This window comes from Meriones unguiculatus, chromosome 4 (genome assembly GCF_030254825.1).
Source record: "Meriones unguiculatus strain TT.TT164.6M chromosome 4, Bangor_MerUng_6.1, whole genome shotgun sequence".
Lineage (NCBI taxonomy): Eukaryota > Metazoa > Chordata > Mammalia > Rodentia > Muridae > Meriones > Meriones unguiculatus.
In genome coordinates, this window is record NC_083352.1 from 109759472 (window position 1) to 109782106 (window position 22635).

Sequence of the window (22635 nt, forward strand, 5' to 3'; positions counted from 1 at the left end):
ACATACAGTCAGACAGTGGACCCTCAACTCAGGCAAGAAACAGACCAAGGGCACAAGGTAGTGGGTAAGTTTAGTATAGACCCACGGTGCTCGAGGCTGAGGCTCATACCTTGCTGAATACATGTGAATGGAGAGACGGTGGACCCTTTTCCTTCCTTCAAAATGGGGATGCCAAAGCACAGCCATTCCCAACTCGTAGGAAGAGTCGAGTAAATGGCAGTTTTACTGATGCTGCCACAAAGACTGAGGTTTGCGAGGGGAGCAACAATCTGGACATGAATTGGTTAATCGAGAAGACTGCAGATTCTGTGTGCCCGGGACACAGGAAGGGTGGTAGAAATTCTCCATGACCTGCTTTCATGGACTGACGGTACACCAGGCTTTAGGCAAAGCAATCATACACGTTTATGAATTCGCAAATCCTTCCTGTGAGCAGGCTATCGTGTCTCCATTTTACAAATATGGAAGTGGGCTTCAGTATGGTGGATGGGATGAAAGTGGAAGGCAGGGTGGATGGCCTGCGCAGCCAAATATTTCTCAGAATGAGTGCTCCCCATCTCTGTTTCGCTGGGACAGGGAAGAGGTCCTCCTGTGCATTCCCTTCAGCAACTTCCTCTCGGATGTGTGCCTGCCACTGGTCCCCAATGGTAGACTCTCTTTCTGGTCATTATTCAGCTTATTTCCTGGGCTAAGCACGGTGTTTGCCATGGGACAACGGCCTTCTAGATATGAGCTAATACACTGGTGAAGGTCAGAGACGGTGGAACGTTGGGAAATGTAGTCCCGTGTCTCTGTCATTATTTCTTTGAATTCTCTGGTACTTTACAGGGCTATTTGTGAGAATAGCATGAACGGATGCTTGGGAAGCAATTGCTACAAATCCCCGCAGTTTTCTGTTATAATTGCTGTTCCCGCTGCCTCACTGCTACGTGCTTTGGCTAGGTAGGATGTGGTGCATGCTAACACACAACCAATATTTGCTGAGGAATGGAAGGACCAGGAAAGGGAGGAGGGGTGAAAAGAAGGGACTTTAATGGATAGAAAAACAGTGGGCACCTCTTACAGGCCTTAATGACTCTAGCTTATCCGGCTCTCCCTAGATTGGAATGTAATCTGCGCGATTAATATCGACAGAATCACAAGTGTTCATGTTAAAAACAAATCTCATGTGAACAATAGATATTAAAAAATAAAACTACGGTCCACATGATATTTGGGACATGGCTATACGAAGACTCGGTGCACCGTTTCTGTGAAGGGCAAGTTCAACTGGATTAGACGACCATCGTGTATCTTATCTGGCAGCCTTCCATGCATTTCACCCTGAACATACATTTTCATCAAGCCATCCATAAGAGAAGTGGCAGGCAGCTTGTTGGACTAGAATACATTTCTGCCAGCAATCTCAAGGTTAGGTGTGCTGTTAAACACATGCCCTATATTACATGGTAATGACTATAATTTGAAGTCCTTATGCATTTGAAACTCAATGATTTACTCGCTGTTTAATTTCTAGTCAAGAACAAGAGACTTTTAAAGGTGTATACAAATACATGCTGAAATTGTTTTAGGCTACTTATGTCCTAAAAGAGGGATGCCCATTTAATACTTGCTAAGGTATTTTAAAAAAAAAGTTTTGACTTTGCTATTTGGCAGGGTGTTCATAGAATTTGAGGTGGGCACAGGAAAGGAAAGAAACTTCCGGTCCGAATTTGTGTCATTTAGAAACGCGTAGGTGTGGTACAAACTCTTGCGTAGTCCACTTTTTCTTGTTGCCTTGTGACATTTTTCACACATTGTGTCATCCTCCATAGCAGCTAAGACTAGAATTCCAGGAGATGGTAGAATCCTGTGACCATCTAAAACCATCAAGTTTTTTTTTAAATATATAAGATTAAAAAGCAATGAAAACTATACCGTATGCATAAACTCTATGGAGCAGACAGGGCGTACAGGAACGGCTGCAGCTGAGTACCTGAAGTGGGCAGGTGCTCTTTCCTAGGTGAGCTGAGCTTCAAGACAGGACCCACGGGGGAAGCATGCAAGCACATTGGAAGAGTTTCCATATGAACTGGAACACACCCTGCGCCCACATTCTCTCTTCTACGCACACGACACACTCCCATAGGACGGAACGACTTTCTGCAACCTCAAGAGACACTGCAGCAGGTCAGTGAATGCACGAAGACAGAGCTTTGGTGTTCTATATGATGATAGCACTGTCATACATTACAAGTGTTTGTTCCGCACAAATGTGGACAGATGCAAAAATCGCAATCTTACTCATATGCTTTCTTGGATTTACAAGTGGCCTTTGTGTATAGTCCCCAAATTATTGGTCCATTTTTATTTCCCTAGAGCGGATAGTGTTCGCTTCAGATTCTGACTCAGAATGGATGAAGTTCTTCCTTTTCCTCCCTTCTCCCTATTTACATATCGCAGTTAAAAAATGATTACAAACCTAACAGGTGGAAAATTGGTCTTTATTGTAGCACAAAATAAACATCACCTATTTGTTCTTTTCACCGTGGTTTGGACCCACAATTATTAGATTTAAAACATACTTCTTGTCTCTATTTTCTTTATGTATGTCCACCTTTTTTTTTTTTTTTAGGGATCAGAAGAGCATAATGGCTAATTACATAAAAATTTAAAATGTGATATGGCAAATAAATAGCCTGTGGCAGAACCCCCGAGCTCACGTGTGGGTTCAACAGATGCAAAATAGCTTTCCATTCAGTAAGGTAAGATGTACAATCATGCTTGGAAACCCAGAGATGAACCTGCCAGGAACATTTCATTATCATGATAAAGGCATGCAAACAACAGGGGTGGTCCTCACTGGGGCCCGCCCAAATCAGAAGCATGGCTTCCCACCTGGAGGGAAGAGTCTGGACTCAGGCGTGTGCCCCCTCTTCTTTTGACTATCCTCACACCCAGAACCTTCCTGCCTCTGTGAGGTGCACTCAGAGCCACACCGTGGAAGGACCTTTCTCTACCTGGAGCTCCCGTGTCATCTGTACCTGTACAGCTTGACCTGAAAGTCTCCTGTGTGAAAGTAAAGGTTTTGAGACTAGGGGGTGGGGAGGGCTCCTATAATAAGCTATTACCAGCCTTCCACACCTTGTCGTGAACTAAGAGCAAATTCGTAATGCTGTGGGAAAGAAGCTGGGCTGAGAAGTGCACAAGCTTTAGTTCATGTTGGGTCCTTGTGCTGAAGTGCAGCCTCAGGCAGAGGGCAATCTAAATATATGTCGGGGTCCCTAGCCTATGGGGGTGTCATGCTGGAGGGTACAGAAAAGGAAGCAGAGGCAGCCTATGAAAGAGGTGTGCTGACATCCAGCCTTGCTTAAGTCCAAAATTTGAAAAGATCCTATGTGACTAATCTGCTAAAGTGTTTCCCTTTGGTCTCTGTCCTTTCTCCTGGAGGCAACATGACTTAAGTAAGTTGGATATAGGTAACTATACAAGGCATGAACTTCTATGATACATGGTACAAAGTCCTTCCTTTTCTCTTTCTGGTACTGGGGCTTGAACCCAGGACCTTATGCATGCTGGGCAAGTGCTCTGCTACTGAACTGCACCTCCAGCCCAATTATTAAAAAAACAAAACAAAACAAAACAAAACAATCTTAAAACTGTGTGATGGACCCAATTCACTTGGCCATATATGGGCTTCAAGCCATCCATTTCTATATGTGAAATAAACTCTCAGGGATGTTTCACACCTGTCTTGGTTAAAGGTGGACTCCGGTGCCGGGTTTATCCTAAAGAAAACTGAAAGGCATTTTCTTCTCCCTGTTCCATAGAGAAGACTGCATCCCAACTGCTCCCCTTCAGGGTACCTGCTCTTCTGTAGGAAAATGGATGTAGGAAAGAAACAGGGAAGGAGTGGAAAGGTAGCCATTGATAAAGTCAGATACGGAATGCATTCATTGCAAGGACCGATAATAAAGACAACATTGAGCCAGTCGTGAACTGATTAAACTATCTCTGTATATAATGGCCCCCAGTAAGTCCCCACTTTCATTCTGATGTCGCCTCTTCCCCGCTCTGTAAGTATTAAGCGTTGCAGTGGGAAGGCAGATGGCAAAGCAGAATCTAGTCCTTGTTAATTAAAGTGTGTGTGTGGTGGGGAAGCTGGACCTTGGAGACTGGGCCTCAGGTTGCTAAGGGAATCGTGTGTTCTGGAGCTCTGTAAGCAACCATGAGCTTCACCTCTCTGAAATGCGCTATGTCCTACTTCCCTGTAACCCAAAGGATATGGGGGAATGGCTAGGATGATCTGTCTTTTTGTAAGAGTAAGTCTATGGCAGCAAGCTATGGTCCTGCGTGGCCTCGGGAGACATCCTCTGCCTCTAGGCAGACCCAGCTCCTTTTAGCAAGCTCCTCACAAGGCCATGGTCACCGTCACCTGGGAGCAAACCCATACCTGCAGCACTATTCTTCATCCACGTCTGTTACAAACTGAGAGTGGTGTTCGGGTGACTTGCTGTGCGTTTTGCTTAGGTGGAGTTTGACTGCGTGTTTGCTCACAAATGTCCGACTGCACAACTTACACTTGAATTTAGAGTCTGTGTCCTCTTCTCCAGCTATTGTTTCCGGAGACCTCTGAGCCGACGACACCCGGGAGATGTCCTGCTCCACCTTGCTTTGCTGGTCAGCTGCCATCCGGGTCATGTCCTTCATTTGGAAGCCCAGGTGAGACTCTAAGTGGCTGATGTAGGTAGAGGGGGTTCTGAACTGGGACGCACAGTCACTGCAGTAAAAGATGGGGTGCCCTTTGTCCATGTTTTTCAGGAATTTCGTCCCACCAGTTTTCCTAAGCTGGTACTTGACGTTGGCCAGCCAGTGGCTGATGGTGGTCATGGAGAGTCCCGTGAACTTGGAGATCTGCATCCGCTCTTGCGGGCCCAGGTCAGAAAGCAGGTATTTGCCCTCTGATGTCTGGAAGAGGCTCGAGGCAAACTGAGCTTGCAGGATGAGGAGATGTTGGGGGTTCCAGTTGGACTGCCGGCCTTTCCTTTTGTGCAAAGTTGAGACCTCACTCGAAACATCCTCGAAGCGTCTGACGTCCATCTCCAGCTTCATAGGAGGGACCCTTGAGGAAGTGGCTGGCTTTGGGGTGGTGGCTTTTGGGAGGACCTTGACCATATCGGCAATGTCACACAGAGCATGCTTCTGAGGTGGAGATGTGCAGGATTGTGCTTGTGAGGACTCGGCTTTCTTGCTTTTGGACTTGGTCAGGTCGATGGGCTGGTCGCTGTTCTCAAACAGGTAGTGTCGTGACAGACTGGCCGGCCTGGTGGAGGAGGGACTTACCACAGGCTTGTCCACCACACTGAGGCTGGACTTGTGGAACATGGAGACTGTGCTTGAGTTGGGGCTGGAGCAGGAAGGCGAGCGCAAGGGCTCCGTGGCTTTGCCCAGGTGGTTGTTCAGGACGGACTGTAGGGCGCTTAGTGGGTTGATGCAAGGCAGGGTCGGAGTGTGGTTAGCCGGGGCACAGCCATTGCTCAGGGACGACACTGGTTCTAATGGCTCCGGTTTCTCTTTCAGCAGCTTCTCCTCCTCCTTCACGGGACAGGGCTCAGGCTTTCTGGATTCTGAAGGTGGTTCGGCTTTGGAGAAAGACTCGCTCTCAGACTGGCTGAAAGATGTTGCCTCTTCTTGGGGACTTTCCTTCCCACATTCCTTCACGGCCTCATCTTTGTTTTCTGTCTCCTTCTTGGGTTGGGTGTAGAGGGCCAGGCTTGTGGGGATGGGGCCAAGCAGCATGCCTTTCCATTTGGGTGCAATAGGCCTTAGCTTGTTGGCGAGGTTGGGTCGGATTTGCAGTATCTGAGAGCCCATGGCCATGGGTGGCTTGGTGCCCTCTGAGAGCTGGTAGGCTGCATGGATACTTGGGTATGCGCTCCAGCTGGGAGCACCATTTTGGGCCTTGTTGATGGCTGTGGTTACAGTATTTTCCAGTGACTTTAAAATGTCCCCACCACCCTTTGAGCCATCTTCCAAGTCCTCCTCTCGTAGATACTGGTATTTGATGGTAGGGTCAAGGGGTTTCTGTAGAGGGTCTTCATATTCCTCGCTTTTCATACCTTGTTCATCTTCGTTGATCTCCTCTGCCTTCTCCTTCTTGCTCTCCTTCTTTAACTCAGTGGTAGAGGCTGTGCAGTCTGAGGCAGAGTTACTTGATGGCTTAGGGGCCAGAGACTCACTGTTCGGAGTCTCGGATAGCGACTGCATTTTCTCGACAGCCAGTGGGTCCAACACCAGCTGCTTTCCTTTCTTGGAGGCAGAGCTGGTGACTTTGAGGAAGTGACCCGTGACCATCATGTGGGTGGTGAGTTGCTGCAAGGTATCGTGGGAACTGCCGCACTCCATACACTTTAAGATCTGGGACTTGCAGGCCTCGAACTGCCAGGTGTAGCTGGCCCCGTTTTGGTAGCCGTAGCGGCTGTTGGAGGGCAGCTGCAGGTTAGCATTCTTCTGGGAAGAGAATGAATCCGCGAGGGACCCCGTGGTGGAGTCGGGGGAGCAAGGCCTGTTGACATCAAAAACACGCTTCTTGGCTGGTGTGACCATTTTAGAGGAAATGGTTGGTACTGGCTCCTTCAAAGGCACTTTTTGGTAATGTTTTGTCTTTATCATGTGGACGCTCAGATCCTGCAGGGAATCGAAGGAGTCACCGCAAAACATGCACTTCAGAACCTTTTGAGCGTCCTCTTTGTCCACGTCTTGGAAGGCCCTCTTCCGGGGCTTCGAGTAGCTCGTGGGTCTGAGCTTATCTTTCTTGCGGTTGTCATCTTGATAGTGGCCGGTTTCATTCATGTGCACCGTCAGCTCCACCAGAGTGTCGTAGGCCGCGCTGCACTGCCGGCAGCGGAACCTGCTGGCCCCGGTGAACACCGAGCCGCACATTTTACTGCTCTGCCGGTACAGCTGCACGGAGCTGAACAGGCTGGGCTTCGACACAGACCTCGAAGGCAGGTTCTGCTGCAGGCTTTTGGACAGCGCGTCTTGGTGCCAGTCAAAATCACTCTTGTTGCTGCCATTGCGGGTGTCACAACTCCGTCTCTCGCTGTTGGATAACTTGAAGCCGAGGCCCAGGCCTGACCAGTAGGAATCTGACAGGATGTTGGCATAGACAGCTGTCATTTTATCCATGCAGTTATGGGGTTCGTTTGGAAGCTTGGGGTGAGCATTTGCTTTCTTGTCCGAGGCATCTCGGCCGCAGACGCTCTTGATGTCGGACACCTGGTCGCTGGCATCGCTCAGAAGGGATTCGTTTTCTGCGTCCTGATTGGATAGGTGGCTCCCTGGTGAGTTCTGGCAGCTGAAGTAGCCTTTCTGGTCTGGGCCTGTTTCTAGTTCCTCATCTGTCCCAGTGTCATTGCTGCCCTGATGCTGAGCCACTGAACCACTGTCTTCTTCCTCCTCCTCTTCCTCCTTTATTTCCTCCTCTTCCTTCAACACTTCCTCCTGGGCATAGCCTGTAAGAGACACAGAGAGATGAACTAAACATAACAGCTGACAGAGTCCATCCCCGTGTCCCTGCTTACCCAGGATGAACTGAATAGCAATTTAATGTATTTACCAACAGCTGGCAACAGAAACAGGGGAAAGGGCAAATGACAGATTTCTGTTTTGGGGCAGAGTCTCATGTAGTCCAGGCTGGCCACAAAATTGCTATGTAGCAGAACATGGACTTTTGATCCTCCTGCCTCTGCCTCTTTGGTGCTGGGCTTACAAGTATGGACCATGATGCCTAGCTTATGTGGTGCTGGGGATGGACCCCAGTTTTCTTGCATGCTATGAAGCACTATGCCAGCTGAGTGTATTCTCAGGCCCCAAGTGATGTCTTTTGTGCCATCCATTGCTGGTTTCTTTTTATCTTGGCAAAGGCATAATTCTCTATAGAATGGTTATGATCACAAGCTAACAATTTAGGGGTCAAATATTGTCCTGATATTCCTATAACGGGGCAGTGGCTAAATCCAAGTGTATGGCTTTCTGGAAATCTAGACTGAAATGAAAATCCTATCACCATCATGCACGGTTCAGGAGAATGTTGTGTCAGAAGAAAGTTAGGGCTTGGCCCTTAGCATCTCAGTGCAAACTGCCCCAAGACACTCAGGAGTATTGGCATGCATTCATCTAAATAGGAACCCGGGTGCATAGCTGTTATATCTCTGATAGCCTGTGTCTTTCTGTTGTAACATTTTTATTTATAGAGAGTTGCAGGGAGTATGCAAATACAATCTCCCACCAATGGCTGAAAAATTATGTAAGCTCAGCGAATACAATGATTTTAAAATAATGGTGAATGGTGTGAGAATGGGAGATTTGGAGGCTAGTCTATTATTCTCATATGGGTTTATGAAGACCTTTCCAGACACGGCTGAAAATACTCTCTCGATCTTGTTCCTGTAATTTCAAATGTGCCGTGATTTGTGGGTACCCGTCATGAGATGCCAATTATATAGTTGATTTGTGGATGCAAAATGCTATTGGGGAATGCATGCTTTCCCTTCTCTGAAAGGACTGAAGGCCAGTAATTGCACAGGGAAAATGAAGGCACGAGAGAGAGGGTGCAAAAGAGAATTAATGGGCAAATACCCATCATTGTCGATGGGGAATGTGACTATTTATGCCCATGGGTTCATTTTCTCCACCTGGCCTTTTAGAGTCATGTGGATAAAATGCAACCAAAGATGTCCCCATGCAAAAGAGAGCCAGCTTCAGATCTGCAAGGCTAGCATGATCTTAATGCAATGTTTCTCTCATAAACATCACTCTTCCTCTTGATGGCAAGAGGAAAAAAAAAACCCACCATAGATCAGGTTCTGTTTTCTCCATACACCAAACTAAAGCGTGGAAAAGAAGTGTGCCTGTACTCAAAGCCAGGAGAGGCAGAGAGAGAGACAGAGAGAGAGAGAGAGAGAGAGAGAGAGAGAGATCAGAAAGAAGGGGAGGAACAAGGAGACTATAGTCAGGATATCAGTGGTGCTCCTGCTGGTGAAGATGAAGACGTTTAATTGAGAAATTATTTTCTCCTGGCACCCAAGCAAATCACTGCAAACACATTTCGGTGTGTGTGTGTGTGTGTGTGTGTGTGTGTGTGTGTGTGTGTGTGCATGTTCCCATGTGTTCGGCATACAGGTGCAACTTTGTGTGGAGGTCAGAACTGATGTAGGATGCCCTCCTCTGATGTTTCCCCCACTCTCCCCTTATATATTAAGGCATGGTCTCTCACCTACGCTTAGAGCTATTCAGCTATTCAGCTAGGTTGTCTAGCTTGTTCTGCGGCCCTCCTGTATCTGCCTCCTGAATGCTGGGATTATAGGCAGGATGCCACATCTGCCTGGCGTGTAAGTGGGTGCTCGCTAGCCACACTCTGGTCTGCACACTTAGGCAGTGACCACTGAACCATCTTTTCAGTCTACGCTCCTTCATTTTTGCACAATATCCATGCACAGTAAATACTGTTGCCTATTTCTTTTCTTTTCTTTATGGATCAGGAAACTGGGGCTTAAGAATGAAGAAAGTTGCAGATCTTCGGATCCCACAAACTATCCCCTTCCGGTCTGTTAAAAGAATCCATTGTTTTGTGCAGGACATGCCCCTCTCTTTCTCCTGCCAACTTAATGAATAAGGAAATCTTCTCAGGGCAGCGGTGAAATCTGGTCTAGATCGATCACTAAGCAGATCTCCACCTCCAGAGAGAGGATTATGGGAATGCTGAACACAGGGGCCCATGATTTTGATGGCGGGAGTCCATAAAAGAAGATAAAATGTAAAAGTTCAGTCTGGCCACAAGTTTTATGGTTGTGTTTGTTATTTTATTGTTATTGGTGAGGTGTTCTTTGCTTCCCCAGCAAGCTGACAAGCAGATTTTTTCATTAAATTGGTGTTGCTGGTCTCTAGTGCCATAAATTGATTGGAAGAAAGGAAAACTACTCAATCCAGCCAAGCAGCCATTAATAAGTGGCCACTTCTTGCAAGAAAACTGCATTTTGAAACAACCAAGTGCCCACATCAGTCCACCCCCGCCATTCATATCCTCTTCTCTCCCCTCAGAGCTAATTTAGGGCTTTAAAGAGGCGTTAGAGTATCACACCCAAGGAGAAAGTTATTAATTATAAAGAAGGGAGAGTTTCCCGGGACATGAAAAATTCTTAAAAAAAAAAAAAATCAGATAGATTTTAGCTCTGAAATCTGGTCACTTTGCTGTTGTCATTTCTTTGGAGTCTCTCTGGGTAGTCCCAGGCTGGCTGTGAATCCTCACAGTCCTCTTTCCCTCTCTCTGGGATTACCGGCAGAGAGCCATCACTCCTGGTGAAATAATATCACTTTCCCGAGTGAAATCAGGCAAACTTTATGAAATAAACATAGCCACTTTTGAAAAGTAAATGGGTGTTATGACTCTGGGACAAATATCAAGTCCACAACATTATCCAAGACTACTCTCAGCTATAACAATATCGTGTCCATACTTATAGGTACACACACACACACACACACACACACACACACACACACACAATCTGCCAGCCAATACAGTCATTTTCCAGCAAGGGAAAAGAAATAGTGTTCCTTCCCATTTTTTTTTTTCTGCTGACATTTGGATGCTGAGCTTCCTGGACCCATTCAACCTCACAATCTACTTTGTCCTTCTAAATGGATTCCCCAGAAGAAAAGTCGGAGACAGCACACTCCTCCCCCACAATACAGATAAAATTTTCTGCTTAATTAGGCATTGACATGTTTACTATAACCTTTACAGCAGAGTAACTCGTGCTGAGAGACCCTTTTTGTCTGTTTGCCTCTGCAGAATAGACTAAATCTCATGCACCCGATAAAATAACACGTTGAAAAGCCTCATGGAAAAAAAAAAAGTGCCGGTGCATCTGTCAAAGGGAGTGTATCTTAACAATGGCTTAGGGTTCCAAGGAGTTTCTCAAAACCACATTTTAATATTAAACATTTGAAATTGTTCACTTGATCCAAGTGATTTTGCTTGCCACCGGCAGCAGAGGTGAGCAAGGAAAGGCAGCCAGAATCTGGGTGAGGGGGGCGCGGAATGAAGATCTGTCTCTCTTGCCATCGATGAATTGTTTAATGAGTTGGCATCGTGTGTGAATCTGGCTGTAAGCAGATGAGCGGCAAATTCATTCTTACGAATACTTGCTTAGCAAAAGGAAGGACCACAATTTGTCCAAGGCACCGGGAAAGAGCTGCACTCTATGGAACCTTTTTGTTGAATTTTGGCTAGGAGCTCAAACCTCTTACCTAATTTTTCTGATTCTACCCCTTACCATTGTTTGAATCTGGCCACAAAAAACCCTCCATCCCCAGGACGGCAGACAAATGGACAAATCCTGTCAGTTCTTTGTGTCAGTGTTGGGTTGCTGAGAGCATTTCTCTTCCACGCTTCCCTCTGCTCAGATAGAGCTGCTGTGCAGACACTAGGATAGAATGATGGCCTTCTCGCTTCTATTTATCCCAAGCCTCCTACAGTATTCTTTAGTTTAAGACAGAATCTCTGTATGTAGCCGATTCTCTCGTCCCAGTGTCTGGGGTGCAGGAATGACGGGTGTGCACTGTCGTGCCTGGCTCTGTTGTCAGAATATTCTATGTAAAATGGATCAGGTCAGGAAGTTTCTGTTCTAACTCTGGCAATGGCTCCCTGGCACCCTTGCGGTGAAATGAGAACTCTTAGCTCTGACTACAGGAGTCAATAGGATTCGGTGTCTGTGTGCCTCTCAGTAGTACGTAGTAGCCGTATCCTCCCTGCTCTCTGAACGTCTAAGGAATAAAATGAAAATGACAACTAACCTGGTCCTCTTCCTCTACAATTGCAGATTTCACCTCCTAGGACTTCATTCTCTTCATCTTTCAGCCAAAGCCCTTTCTCAAAAGGATATCTTTTCCGGCCACCTTCCCTTCTTTTTGTAAATTTAATCCGAGCCCATGTCTTAGCCAACCCAGAGCACCATACAAACAGTCGTCCTTTTCTCCAGTTTACTGATTTGTTGGGGCTTCCACTGAATGTGGAATGAAAACATCTGCCCCAATGATCGAACTCACAAACTTTGCTTCTCTTAGCGCCCAAGTCCCACCCTGGCAGACAGGATTACGTCTTGTCCAGAATGTTTGAATGAATGAATGATTGAATAATGAATGCTCAATGACACCACCATTTCCCCTGCGACCCCTGGACCCTCAGCAACAGGCCTGGCTGACTAACGGGTGTCTATCATCCCCCCCAGACAGGTCTGGTGTGAGTTAGAACCACCTTTATCATCTCACTCAGGGAGACAAGAGCACAGCAGGAGCCATAGTTTTCAGCTAACGGAGACACTGGCTTTCGGGTTGGCCAACTTTCTGCAGTGTGGCTTTGTACTTAAGCATGAAGATTAAGACTAGACATCAAGACTGCAGAACACGAGGAATTGGGTTCTTAGGGCGAACAGCCTGCTTCAGAGAAGATTCACACACAGTCTGTCTGACACCACGGGCTAATTTTGCCTCTAACAGACGAAGATAAGCTCCATCAGTGTTTGGCGGTTTATGCTCCACATATATAGGAGAGATCATCTCCTGAACCCTTAGTTCTTCAACAATACGTGGGTAAACGCAGAAATAAGCCCTTAAGCTTTTAGAAATTTTCTCTTATGTTAAAAGTTAGAAAACAAAAAGGAAACTATCACTTTAAAAGTGACTATGTCAGTTGTTCTAAAAAGCTCTAGTAAAAATTGTTTACATGAAATTGTACAAAAATAATTCATAGGTAGTCTCACATTAGATACCAGACCTTTGCTACTGAACATTTCTGGGGTTGACTTGAAAAGAAAATCCATAACTAAAAGCATTGACAGTTTTAAAAAAACAAAAACAAAAACAAAGGTTTTAACCAGAGAAAAACTTAAAAGCTTAAGAAGGCAGATTTTCAAAATCAACTCAGAATTTGGACAAGAGCACCTGACTGATTTTGCCAGTCTGTCCCAGTAAGTGACAGCTTAAAGTCATCAAAAGAGTCCTCTGTATGCAGGGCAGATCTAAAGGAGGGAGGGGGACAACTCTGTGCCAGGTCCCAGGTAGGGATGCTGAGTGACCGCTCAGGGTGAGGCCTCCCTTCGCTCAAGCCTCCCGTGTGTTAGCGAGTGTGATCTGCACGTCTGTTAAGGCACTCCTGGTAGCAAGCTGAGTGGAGAGTTAGAGGGTACAGTGTGTAAGGAAGCTGAGCTATTTTAAAAATTTTTTTATATTGATTACAATTTATTCACTTTTTATCCTGGCTGTAGCCCCTTCCCTTATTCCCTCCCAGTCCCACCTACCATCCCTCATTTCCTCCCAAGTCCCTCCCCGAGTCAGTCCACTGTTAGGGGAGGTCCTCTCCCCCTTCCTTCTGACCCTAGCCTATCAGGTCTCATCAGGACAGGCTGCATTGTCTTCCTCTGTGGCCTGGCAAAGCTGCTCCACTCTCAGGGGGAGGTGGTCAAAGAGCCAGCCACTGAGTTCAGGTCAGAGACAGTCCCCTGTTCCCCTTACTAGGGATCCCACTTGGATACTGAGCTGCCATGGGTTACATCTGAGAAGGGGGTCTAGGTTATCTCTATTCATGGTCCTTGGTTGGAGTATCAGTCTCAGAAAAGACCCCTGTGCCCAGATATTTTGGAGCTCCTGTCCTCTCCAGGTCTTACTATCTCCCCCTTCTCTCATAAGATTCCCTGCACTCTGCCCGAAGTTTGATTATGAGTCTCTGCATCTGCTTTGATACATTGCTGGGTAGAGTCTTTCAGAGGGCCGTTAAGCTACTTTTAAATGGTGGCCAAGCCCAGAGCTAGGTCCTCTAGGGGAGATATGAAGGAACCCTTCTGCTTTCTCCTTCAGGACGATAGGGGACTAGATGGTTATAGGAATATCTGCCACTTCATATGGTGTGTCCATCGAACCCAGGTCCCAGAAGGCCAGGCTTTAGCCTATCTGTAGCCTGGAGAAGTTATTCAAGCTCAGATACATTTTGAAGCCAGGATATTCTCAGCAACCATACCGTCACTCAAAGCACAGAGATTCTCATGACTGTGACTTGGATGTACTCCTTGAGAGAGGAGGGTTTGTGGGATGAGGGGGATGGCTCAGTGGATAACAATACTTGTTATACAAACTTGAGGACCGGAGTTCAAATCCTCAGCACTCATGTTAGAAGCCAGACTTGAAACCCTAGTGCTGTAGGGAAGTGGAGATGGAGAATTGCTGGGGCTTGTTGGCTGCCAGCCTATCTCTAGGTTCAGTGAGAGGCCTTGACTCACGGGAATTAGGTGGGAAGTGATAGAACAGGACACATAGTGTCTTAGTGTGGGCACCTGCCTGTGTGCATGTGGTGTGTGTGGTGTGTGTGTGTGTATGTGTGTGTGTGTGTGTGTGTGTGTGTGTGCGCGCGTGCGTGTGTGTGTGGTGTGTATGTGTGTGTGTCTCATACACACATACACACACACGCACACGCACACACACACGCACACGCACAGAGAGAGAGAGAGAGAGAGAGAGAGAGAGAGAAAGAGAGACAGAGCCTAAAGAGAGCACTGTTCCTTAGGTTTGGTGATACGTGCCTTTAATTCCAGCACTCGGGATGCAGAGATAGGCCAATATCTGTGAGTTCAAGGCTACACAGTGAGACCAAGTCTCAAACAGAAAGGGTTTGTTCCTTACTCTATCTGAACCAGAAAACCAAACAAGTAGAATTCTCTGTTTGAGAGAACATTGACGATAGAGTGGGTACAATACTGGTAAGGCTCATCCTGAGACCATAAGAACTTTGTGGAAACAAATGAGGAACTTTTTGAGAGCAGGATTCCAAGACTGACTCTCTCTCTCACTCACTCAGAAACTGGTCAGTGAATTAGAACAATTTACACGCACGATGGATGCCTAGCAGATTGCTATGTATTAAAATTATCTATCTATGCAATGAGCTGTCACCGTCAGTACCTTCCATCAGCCCAACCTTCAGTCTGTGAAACTGCTTTCTCATGGTGCATTGTGACTTTCTCCACATCTCCATCACTAGCAAAAAGGACCAAGCTAGTTTAGGCCCAAGGAAGTGGACCCTCAGCAGGCCCATTGTGCTTCCCTCGTTTATTCATTTGATAAGTATATATATATGTATTCTCTGCTATTACAGGCAAGCTTCTTTGGGTGAGTTTCACTGGGACTTCTGTCCTGGCAGATCCTCCCAAGGCCAAGGACAGGAGAGAGATGAGCTACTGACAGAAGCAGGGCATTAGCATGGGGAGAGAGGGGTCACGGAAAGGCCACACATCCTTGCAGGAATGCAGGTAACTGAAGTGGGGAAAGTAGGCCACGTGGAAAAAGAAACAATCCTGACACACAAGGATAAATAGGAACAGACGTTTGGCTAGATGGAGAGATGCTGAGTGGCTGTGGGTGGCTGTAAGGTTTGTGCCACAGTGGAGAAGCATAATGGCTATTCAGGCTCCAGCGTGCAGTCAAGGGAAAGCGTGGAAGTGTCATCAACCTCAGGTATCATTGCCTAGAATCCATCTCTCATTGGCTTGGAGGTCACTGATTATCCTAGGCTACCCAGCTAAGGGTCCCCAGGGACCTGTCTGTCTCTGTCTCCGATTCTGATGATGAGGTCACACGTTTGGCTCACCATAGCTTTTTTTTTTTTTTCTTCTTCTTCTTTTTTTGTAGGTTCTGGGCATCAAACTCAGGTCCTCTCGCTCAGAAGGCAAGCTCATTACCAACTGAGCATTTTGTTTTGGTCACACTGTAGACGTAAAACCAGGTGTGTCTGGGGTCCATTCACTTACAACCCTTGAACGTGGGATGGAGAGCAGAAGAGATTCCAGGGCAGAAGACCTGGACTGCATCTCCGAGTTTCATCACCTCCACTTTCTGACTGCAGTTTTCTCACCTGTCTGTTTCACTCCAAGCCTGCCTGCCTCTAGGCTCTTTATCAAGGGTGAAAAAGCATCAGGTACCCCAATGCCCTGCGAGAGCTCATGCTCAGGGTGTGTTCTGTCTGTCAGCAGCGGTATCGTTGACTGGAGCTTGTTAGAAATGCAGACTGATAGGTTCACCCCCAAGCCTACAGGATGGGGCTAATTCCAGATGATCTCTGGGTCATTCCCATGATCAAGACTCTATGATGTAATCAACCAAGCTGAGAGACAGTCTCTACACTAGTGTTCTTAAGGTTGTACTGGAACAAACTTTAGGGAAAGGTTGACTGATTCATGCTTAAACGCTAGCTGCCAGATGGCATTGCCCAGGAAACACTGGGCAAGAGGCACATAAATCACTTATATAGGCTTATGAAGTTGGGTCCTGTAATCACATCTGATAGGAAGGCTGAGGCAGAAAGATTTTGCACCAAGGTGAGCCTCAGCTACAGAGAGAGAGAGAGAGAGAGAGAGAGTTCAAGGCTAACATGGGAAAGTTGGTAACACCCTGTCTCTGAATAAAACCCAAAAAAGAGAGCTGGGATGTGATTCAGTGTAGATCAATTGCTTGGCATGAATGAGGCCCTGGGTTTAAACCCAGGCACAGGAAAGGCAGGGAAAGGGCTAATCAAGGAAGAAATAGGGGAGACGGCACATCAACCTTGGAACAGGCAGGCCAGCTCAGATTTGCCACACAGTGCTTGCTGTGATCCTGGGGAATGTGACACCACTTTCAAAGAGATAGCATCTTCACCAATAACGGGAGAATAATAATAGGCTATAGTTTGTAAGGTGGTCAGGGTATCTCATCCCAGAAAGCATAGAAAGCACTCAAGGTGAAGTACTCCTCCAACCTCTGAGACCCACAGTGGACACTTTAAACACGGAGAATCCTAATCTTCAACTTGACCCACAGATAGCTGAGATCAGTTGTCTTTTACGTTTTCTGTTTTTTTCTGAAATCATATCCGAAGTCTACAACACTCAAATGGTATTTGCATTTGCTACAAGACAGCTTTGTTAGTGCATATGTAAGAAGGAAGCCTCCTCCAGGGTGGGGGTGGTATTTAATATGAAGTCATTTGTATAAGGTGCTAATAGGATATGTGCAGGGAACTTCTGTAGAAGGGTCGCTCAAATACAGAGCAGTGCGTTATTAGATCATTACCCATAACGATAATGTCTGCAATCCTTGAGAAATAAATCGGCCCACTATCCAAGAGAAAAAGGTCTCTGCTCGAAGCCTCAGGCTTTGCAATGAAAGAAGTGACAAATGCTTGAAGCAGAAGGTCTCTGAGAAAAAAAAATACTTTATATTCTGCTACCTCAGGTTTCAGGCCAGCATGCATTATTATTGGGACCCATCTTAGTGACAATTTTAAAAAAGCAGAGTGCAAAAATATTCATGGAGAAAGGAGCCACTTCAGAAGCTTTCTGGTAACTCCTGCTTAGAAATCATTATCCTCAGACTATCCTCGACATGGAGATTGCCATCACTCAGGAACCGGGGGGAGAAAATATGAAACAAAACAGGGGCAAATAAATTACAACAGGATGGATGCTTCCTTGGTCAATGGAGAACCACATGCCTTGACTTTGAAGTTGTAGCAACTGCTTGCAGCAAAATAAGCATTCCTTAACTCCTATACATTCTCCCACACAAATATAAATGCACATTCAGCCCCCTCCCATCGTTCTTTTTATGAAATGAAGGATTCTATGTCCTTTGTACCAAGGAAAGGGACACCGGCTCATTGTCCAGAATGACCTTCAGAAAGGATGGGGAGCGAACGTGCCGTCTGTGCTTCAGGCTTCTCCAGTTTACTCACACAGGATCCTACAGAATGTGAAGGTGATTCTGCTACCTCTTGCCTGGCTTGAAGTCAGACAGCTCTTCTCTTCTCTTCTTTTTTTTTTTTTTTTGGCAAACGCTGCTCCTTTCTCTGAAATATTTCATGCAGATAATGGATAATGATCACTTCTCGTTGCCTTTTCTCGAAAATGTCTAACTGCATTAGCCAAGAACGGACAAACTTTAACCCATGTCTTTTGCTAAGTTCGTGGCTGTGACCACTTCCCATTAAGGAAGAAAGAAAAAGAGAAGAAAGTCCGGCGTTGCCTCTCAGAAGCTAAATTGGTGTTGTCAGGGAGCCGGCAGGTTCTCGTGTTTCGGGTGAGGAGTGTTTGTTGTCTCCAGAGTCGCAGAAGTCCAAGGTAGAAAGATGTTTCGTGGAGTGATGCCAAGTCTGAAGACAGGGAAGGGTGTTCTGGCCTTGGGGATTCTTTGATCTTACCGCGCATGACTCTGAGAGGCGATCTTCCAACCCTTCTCTTTTCTGTTGAACTCTTTGCCAGTGATCATCATGACCAGCCACAGAATTCCTTCCCATCCCACTCACTTGGAAACTGAGCTACGTTCTTACCCTTGAGCAAATGACCAAATGCAAGGACTGGACAGAACATTGACTGCAGGCCCTCATGACTTCTCTCATCTTGCATCAATTCTCAAGAAGATGGTTGACAAAGGCTTCAGCTTCTTCCCTGTCAGGGAGCGCCCAGAACCCGGTTTGATTGTTTGCTGATTTAAAAATGGTCCTGATAATGCTGTGTTCTGTAGGCACAAACCCACACACAAGGCCATTGGTCTAATGTCTTTATGCATGCCATTTGGTCCCCACGATAGCTCTATCTGCCTTTTAGTTTTCTTCTGTATGGATGGTGAAGCAGAAGCTAGGGGAATGTTAATCCCATCAGGGTGACGTGGCTGGGTCGGGGTTTGAATCTTCCCCTGTTGGATTCTAGTTTTCATGCTGGGGTCCTTCCTTTAGCTCACTCTCTGGACCTAATTCATCACCGGTTCTTTTTGTTGTTGTTATTATTTGTATCTGCATGTGTGTGGCACATGTGTGTGGATGCGTGCACACGAGTACATGTATATGGAGGCCAGTGGACAAAGTTAGGCGTCTTCTGTTGCTCTCCATCTTTATATTTCATGATTAGTGACTTTATGGAATTATTTTCTTGCAGTTGATTTCTCTAGAAGACCCATAGCTCCAGGGACCCGGTGTGTCCCCATCATACTCTTAGCACTTGCAGCCTGGAGTCATTTTTCTCTCTAGGGGCCATGTGATAATGTCTGAAGACATTTGTGTGTGTGTGTGTGTGTGTGTGTGTGTTCTCCTGGCATAGTCCCATATAACCATAGTATTGAACTATGGCTATGAAGGCCCGCTGAAGCTTTGGGAATTGAGGGTGAGGAAGGGGGTTATTCTTGGTGCCCCAAGTTGTCAGTGGGATCTGGGGTTGAGCAGAGGATTCTGTCTGCCGTGTGAGAAGAACCAGAGGACACTATGAGGCCATGCCCTCGTGGATGCGAAGGGCTCAGAAAGGAAGTGATCTGCTGTTCACCAGGCTTCTCCTCTGCTGTGTCCCACTTTGTCATCATGAACACACCTCTGTGGCCTCAGAAACTGATGATGGCCATAGGACGCTCCTGGAGGGCTGCTATACTGAGTAACCGGATGAGCTGGAAAGAGTCCGGAGTGCCTGGTGAGGGCAGGCCTCCATGTGTGTTACTTCGTCATTGTTACATAAACAAAAACCCAGCTGCGGAGAGCAGTGTTACCAAAGCTGCATTTCACAGCTTAGGTACTTACTCTTTCAAGTTACAGCTGAAAAAACAATTAATCTTCTAGCTTTATTTTTAATCAATTTCTTCAGAATTTTCTTAATGCCTTGTCTGACTGAATATATTTTACAAAACAAGAGGAAAAAGAAAAGTCATATTAGTGGTGGAAGGGACTGGAAGTTTTAACAACTCCAGTAACTTTGCCAGACAAATCCTGACTGAGTTTAGTCCTTAATTAACTAGGTTAGCTTTCAAATGAGGCAACTTACATAACACAGGCAGCTGGATCGGGGGATGGACCCACACGGCACAGCTAGATGGACTGATTTCCCAAATTCTGGTGGCTGGACAGCCCTCTCTTTGAATCATCTAGTGGAAGTCCGGTGGGGTGTTTTGACCCTTGAGTTTGGGGTGAGGAATACTTTGAGAATGGTCTTTTCAAAGCTTGTCATCCCTTGAATTCCAAAGGACACGGACAAAAAAAGGTGGTGGGTCAGTAAGTTGACCTTGCCTTCTGTGTACTGCACTGGCTCTTCTCCAGGAGAGGAAAGAGGGGAAAGAGGGACCTGCCTGGAGGTCCAACTGGGGGACGGGACACATAGCCTTCGTGTTGGTTAATCTTTCCTGCCATTTTGATCAGATTTAGAATCACCAGAGAAACACACCCTATATGTATCTGCGAAGGTGATTTCCAGAAGGTTTAACCGAAGGGGGATTATGGATGCCGGCGGCATCGTTCTTCCATGGGCTACGGCTCAAGACTGCATGGAAAGGAGAAGTGAGGGGCTGGACAGATGGCTCATTGGGAAAAGGCTTGCTGTCCAAGCACGAGGCATGAGTGTGAATCTTCAGAGCCGTGTAAAGCTAGACACAGCAGTGTGAGCCTGCAATTCCCGCTATCCCACAGTGAGATGGGAGCCGGAGACAGAAGGATGCCGGGAAGTATGTGCGCTAGCTGGCATATGCAGCAAGCAGCAAACACCAACGAGAGACCCTGCCTTAAAAGAGAAGGAGGCCTGGACAGAAGTCTGAGCTTGTCGCTTACCTCATATGTTTATTGTGACACATGTACACTCTGTTCTCATACATACACCACACAGAAACACACACACACACACACACACACACACACAAAATTAAGAAAAAGACAAGGAAAAAAAAAGAGGTGCAATCTGAGTATCAACACTTGTGTTTGCTTCCTGACTACAGAAGTAGCTTGATCTGTCTCCTCGCACACCTGCCACATGCCTCCCTCACCGTCATGGCTGAATCTCCTCTAACCATGGCCTGGGGTAACCTCTTCCTTCCTTAAGATGCAGTTGTCAGGTATTTTGTCGAGGCGACGGAGGAAGTAACTAGCTAACAGCTTGCCACCTATGCGCCATCTTGTCCCGGATGCTCCCATCCGTGTTTTAATAAATACATGCCCAGCTGAGCCCTGACATTGCATGTGGCATCTTTCCTCACTCCTGGGTGTATGTTATCTTGCATATAGTAATTTTACCTATGCCGGAGACACGTGGACCCTTTCCATGTAGAGAGAGATGTTTTATAGTGATCAAATTGGGGCAATTAATAACTTCAGTCATTTTCGTGTTTCTCATTTCCTAACAAGGAGGACATTTAAGATCCCGTCTCAGATATTGTTAAACATCAGCACATCATATTTTTGTTAACTGTGGCCCCCTGATGTACAACAGAACACCGGAACTGATTCCCTCTTCAACGCTGTACTGTTCCTCAGTCCGTCTTTAACCCCAGTCCCCTCACCGCTCTCCTCAGATTCTGGTGACCGCCACTATGCTTTCAGCTTCTAGGGGAAAGATGGAGATGTTGGAGGTGAGTGAGCTCAGGCAGTGTCTGGGTGACTGTGCCTAGCTCATGCTTTCTAAAGGCTTGCGGTCGAAGGCTGAACGGCATCACCAGGTCTACTTATGTAAAGCTACTCTCACGCAGGAGGTTTAATAGCATGAGACTTCAGTCCACTGGATGCTCTCTGAACAAAACACTTAAAATGTATCTCATTAGTATCTGATGATTTATTTGCTTTTATTTTAGAGGGTGGGGGGGGTTGGAGACAGGGTCTCTCTTTTAGTCCAGGCTGTCCTGGAACTCACCAGGCTGGCCTTGCCCTCAAAAGAGATCTGCCTGCCTCTGCCTGCCAGGTGCTGGAATTAAAGGTGTGTACCACCATGCCCAGCTTGATGATTCGTTTTAGAGTGGGGAAAAAAAGAAACAAAATATGAACACTTCCCTGTTTCTCTCCCCTGTTCCCCTTTTCCCTGCTTTAAAAACATAAGCCTGCAACCTAGCTTGACCTGCAAGGTTCTTGTGAATCTGACCTCAACCTTCCCAACACAACCATAAGGCTGCTAACTCTCTGTACACCATATCTCCCATCCTCACAGGGATTCAGGCTCCACCCCTTCTGTGTGCCACTCCTCCCAGCAAATTCCTTGTTTCCTCTCAGGTTCCATCCTGAAATTTTGATTGATACCATGGAAACAAATCTCTGGGCCTGTCTATGAGGCATGATCTTGATCAGGTTATTTAAGGTGGGAAAACCAGCCCGGAATGGGCTAGTGCCGTTCCTCAGTTCCTCAGGATGGGGCCCAGGGCTGAACAGAAAAGAAGGAAGCGAGCTGAGTACCAGCATTTGCCTCTCTTTGCTTCCTGACTGGGGACACACCGAGCAGCTGCCTCAAGCTCCTGACGCCATGAGAGATTGTATCTGCACACTGTGGCCGATCAAACCTTCCTTCCTTACATTGCTTTTGCGCACATTTTGTGGAAGCAGCACAAAAACTAATGCATTCTCCAAAGGTGACCTCCAAAGGTGACCTGTTTCTCACCATCAAAGACCCGTGTCTGATGAGTGATGAATCTGCATTGACGCCAAGTGAATAATTATCTTCAAAATTCTCCTTAGATTTATTTATTTCACTTTATGTGTATCAGTGTTTTGCCCATGTGTATGCCTGTGTGTGTGCCCACGGAGGTCATAAGAGGACTCAGAGCTCGAGTTTCAGATGGCTC

At 46.5% G+C, this 22635-nt stretch overlaps 1 protein-coding gene across 2 annotated transcripts in view; it reads right to left on the minus strand.

Annotated features, from left to right (window-relative positions):
* Tshz2 (teashirt zinc finger homeobox 2) overlaps nt 1–22635 on the minus strand; it is a 425242-nt gene that overhangs the window by 172524 nt on the left and 230083 nt on the right. The window contains exon 2 of one of the 2 annotated variants that reach the window (XM_060382780.1): nt 4560–7493. In XM_060382780.1, the coding sequence (XP_060238763.1) occupies nt 4560–7493 (2934 nt within the window). Of the gene's footprint in view, nt 1–4432; nt 7494–22635 lie in introns of both variants that reach the window. The other variant, XM_060382779.1, reaches the window with a different exon arrangement.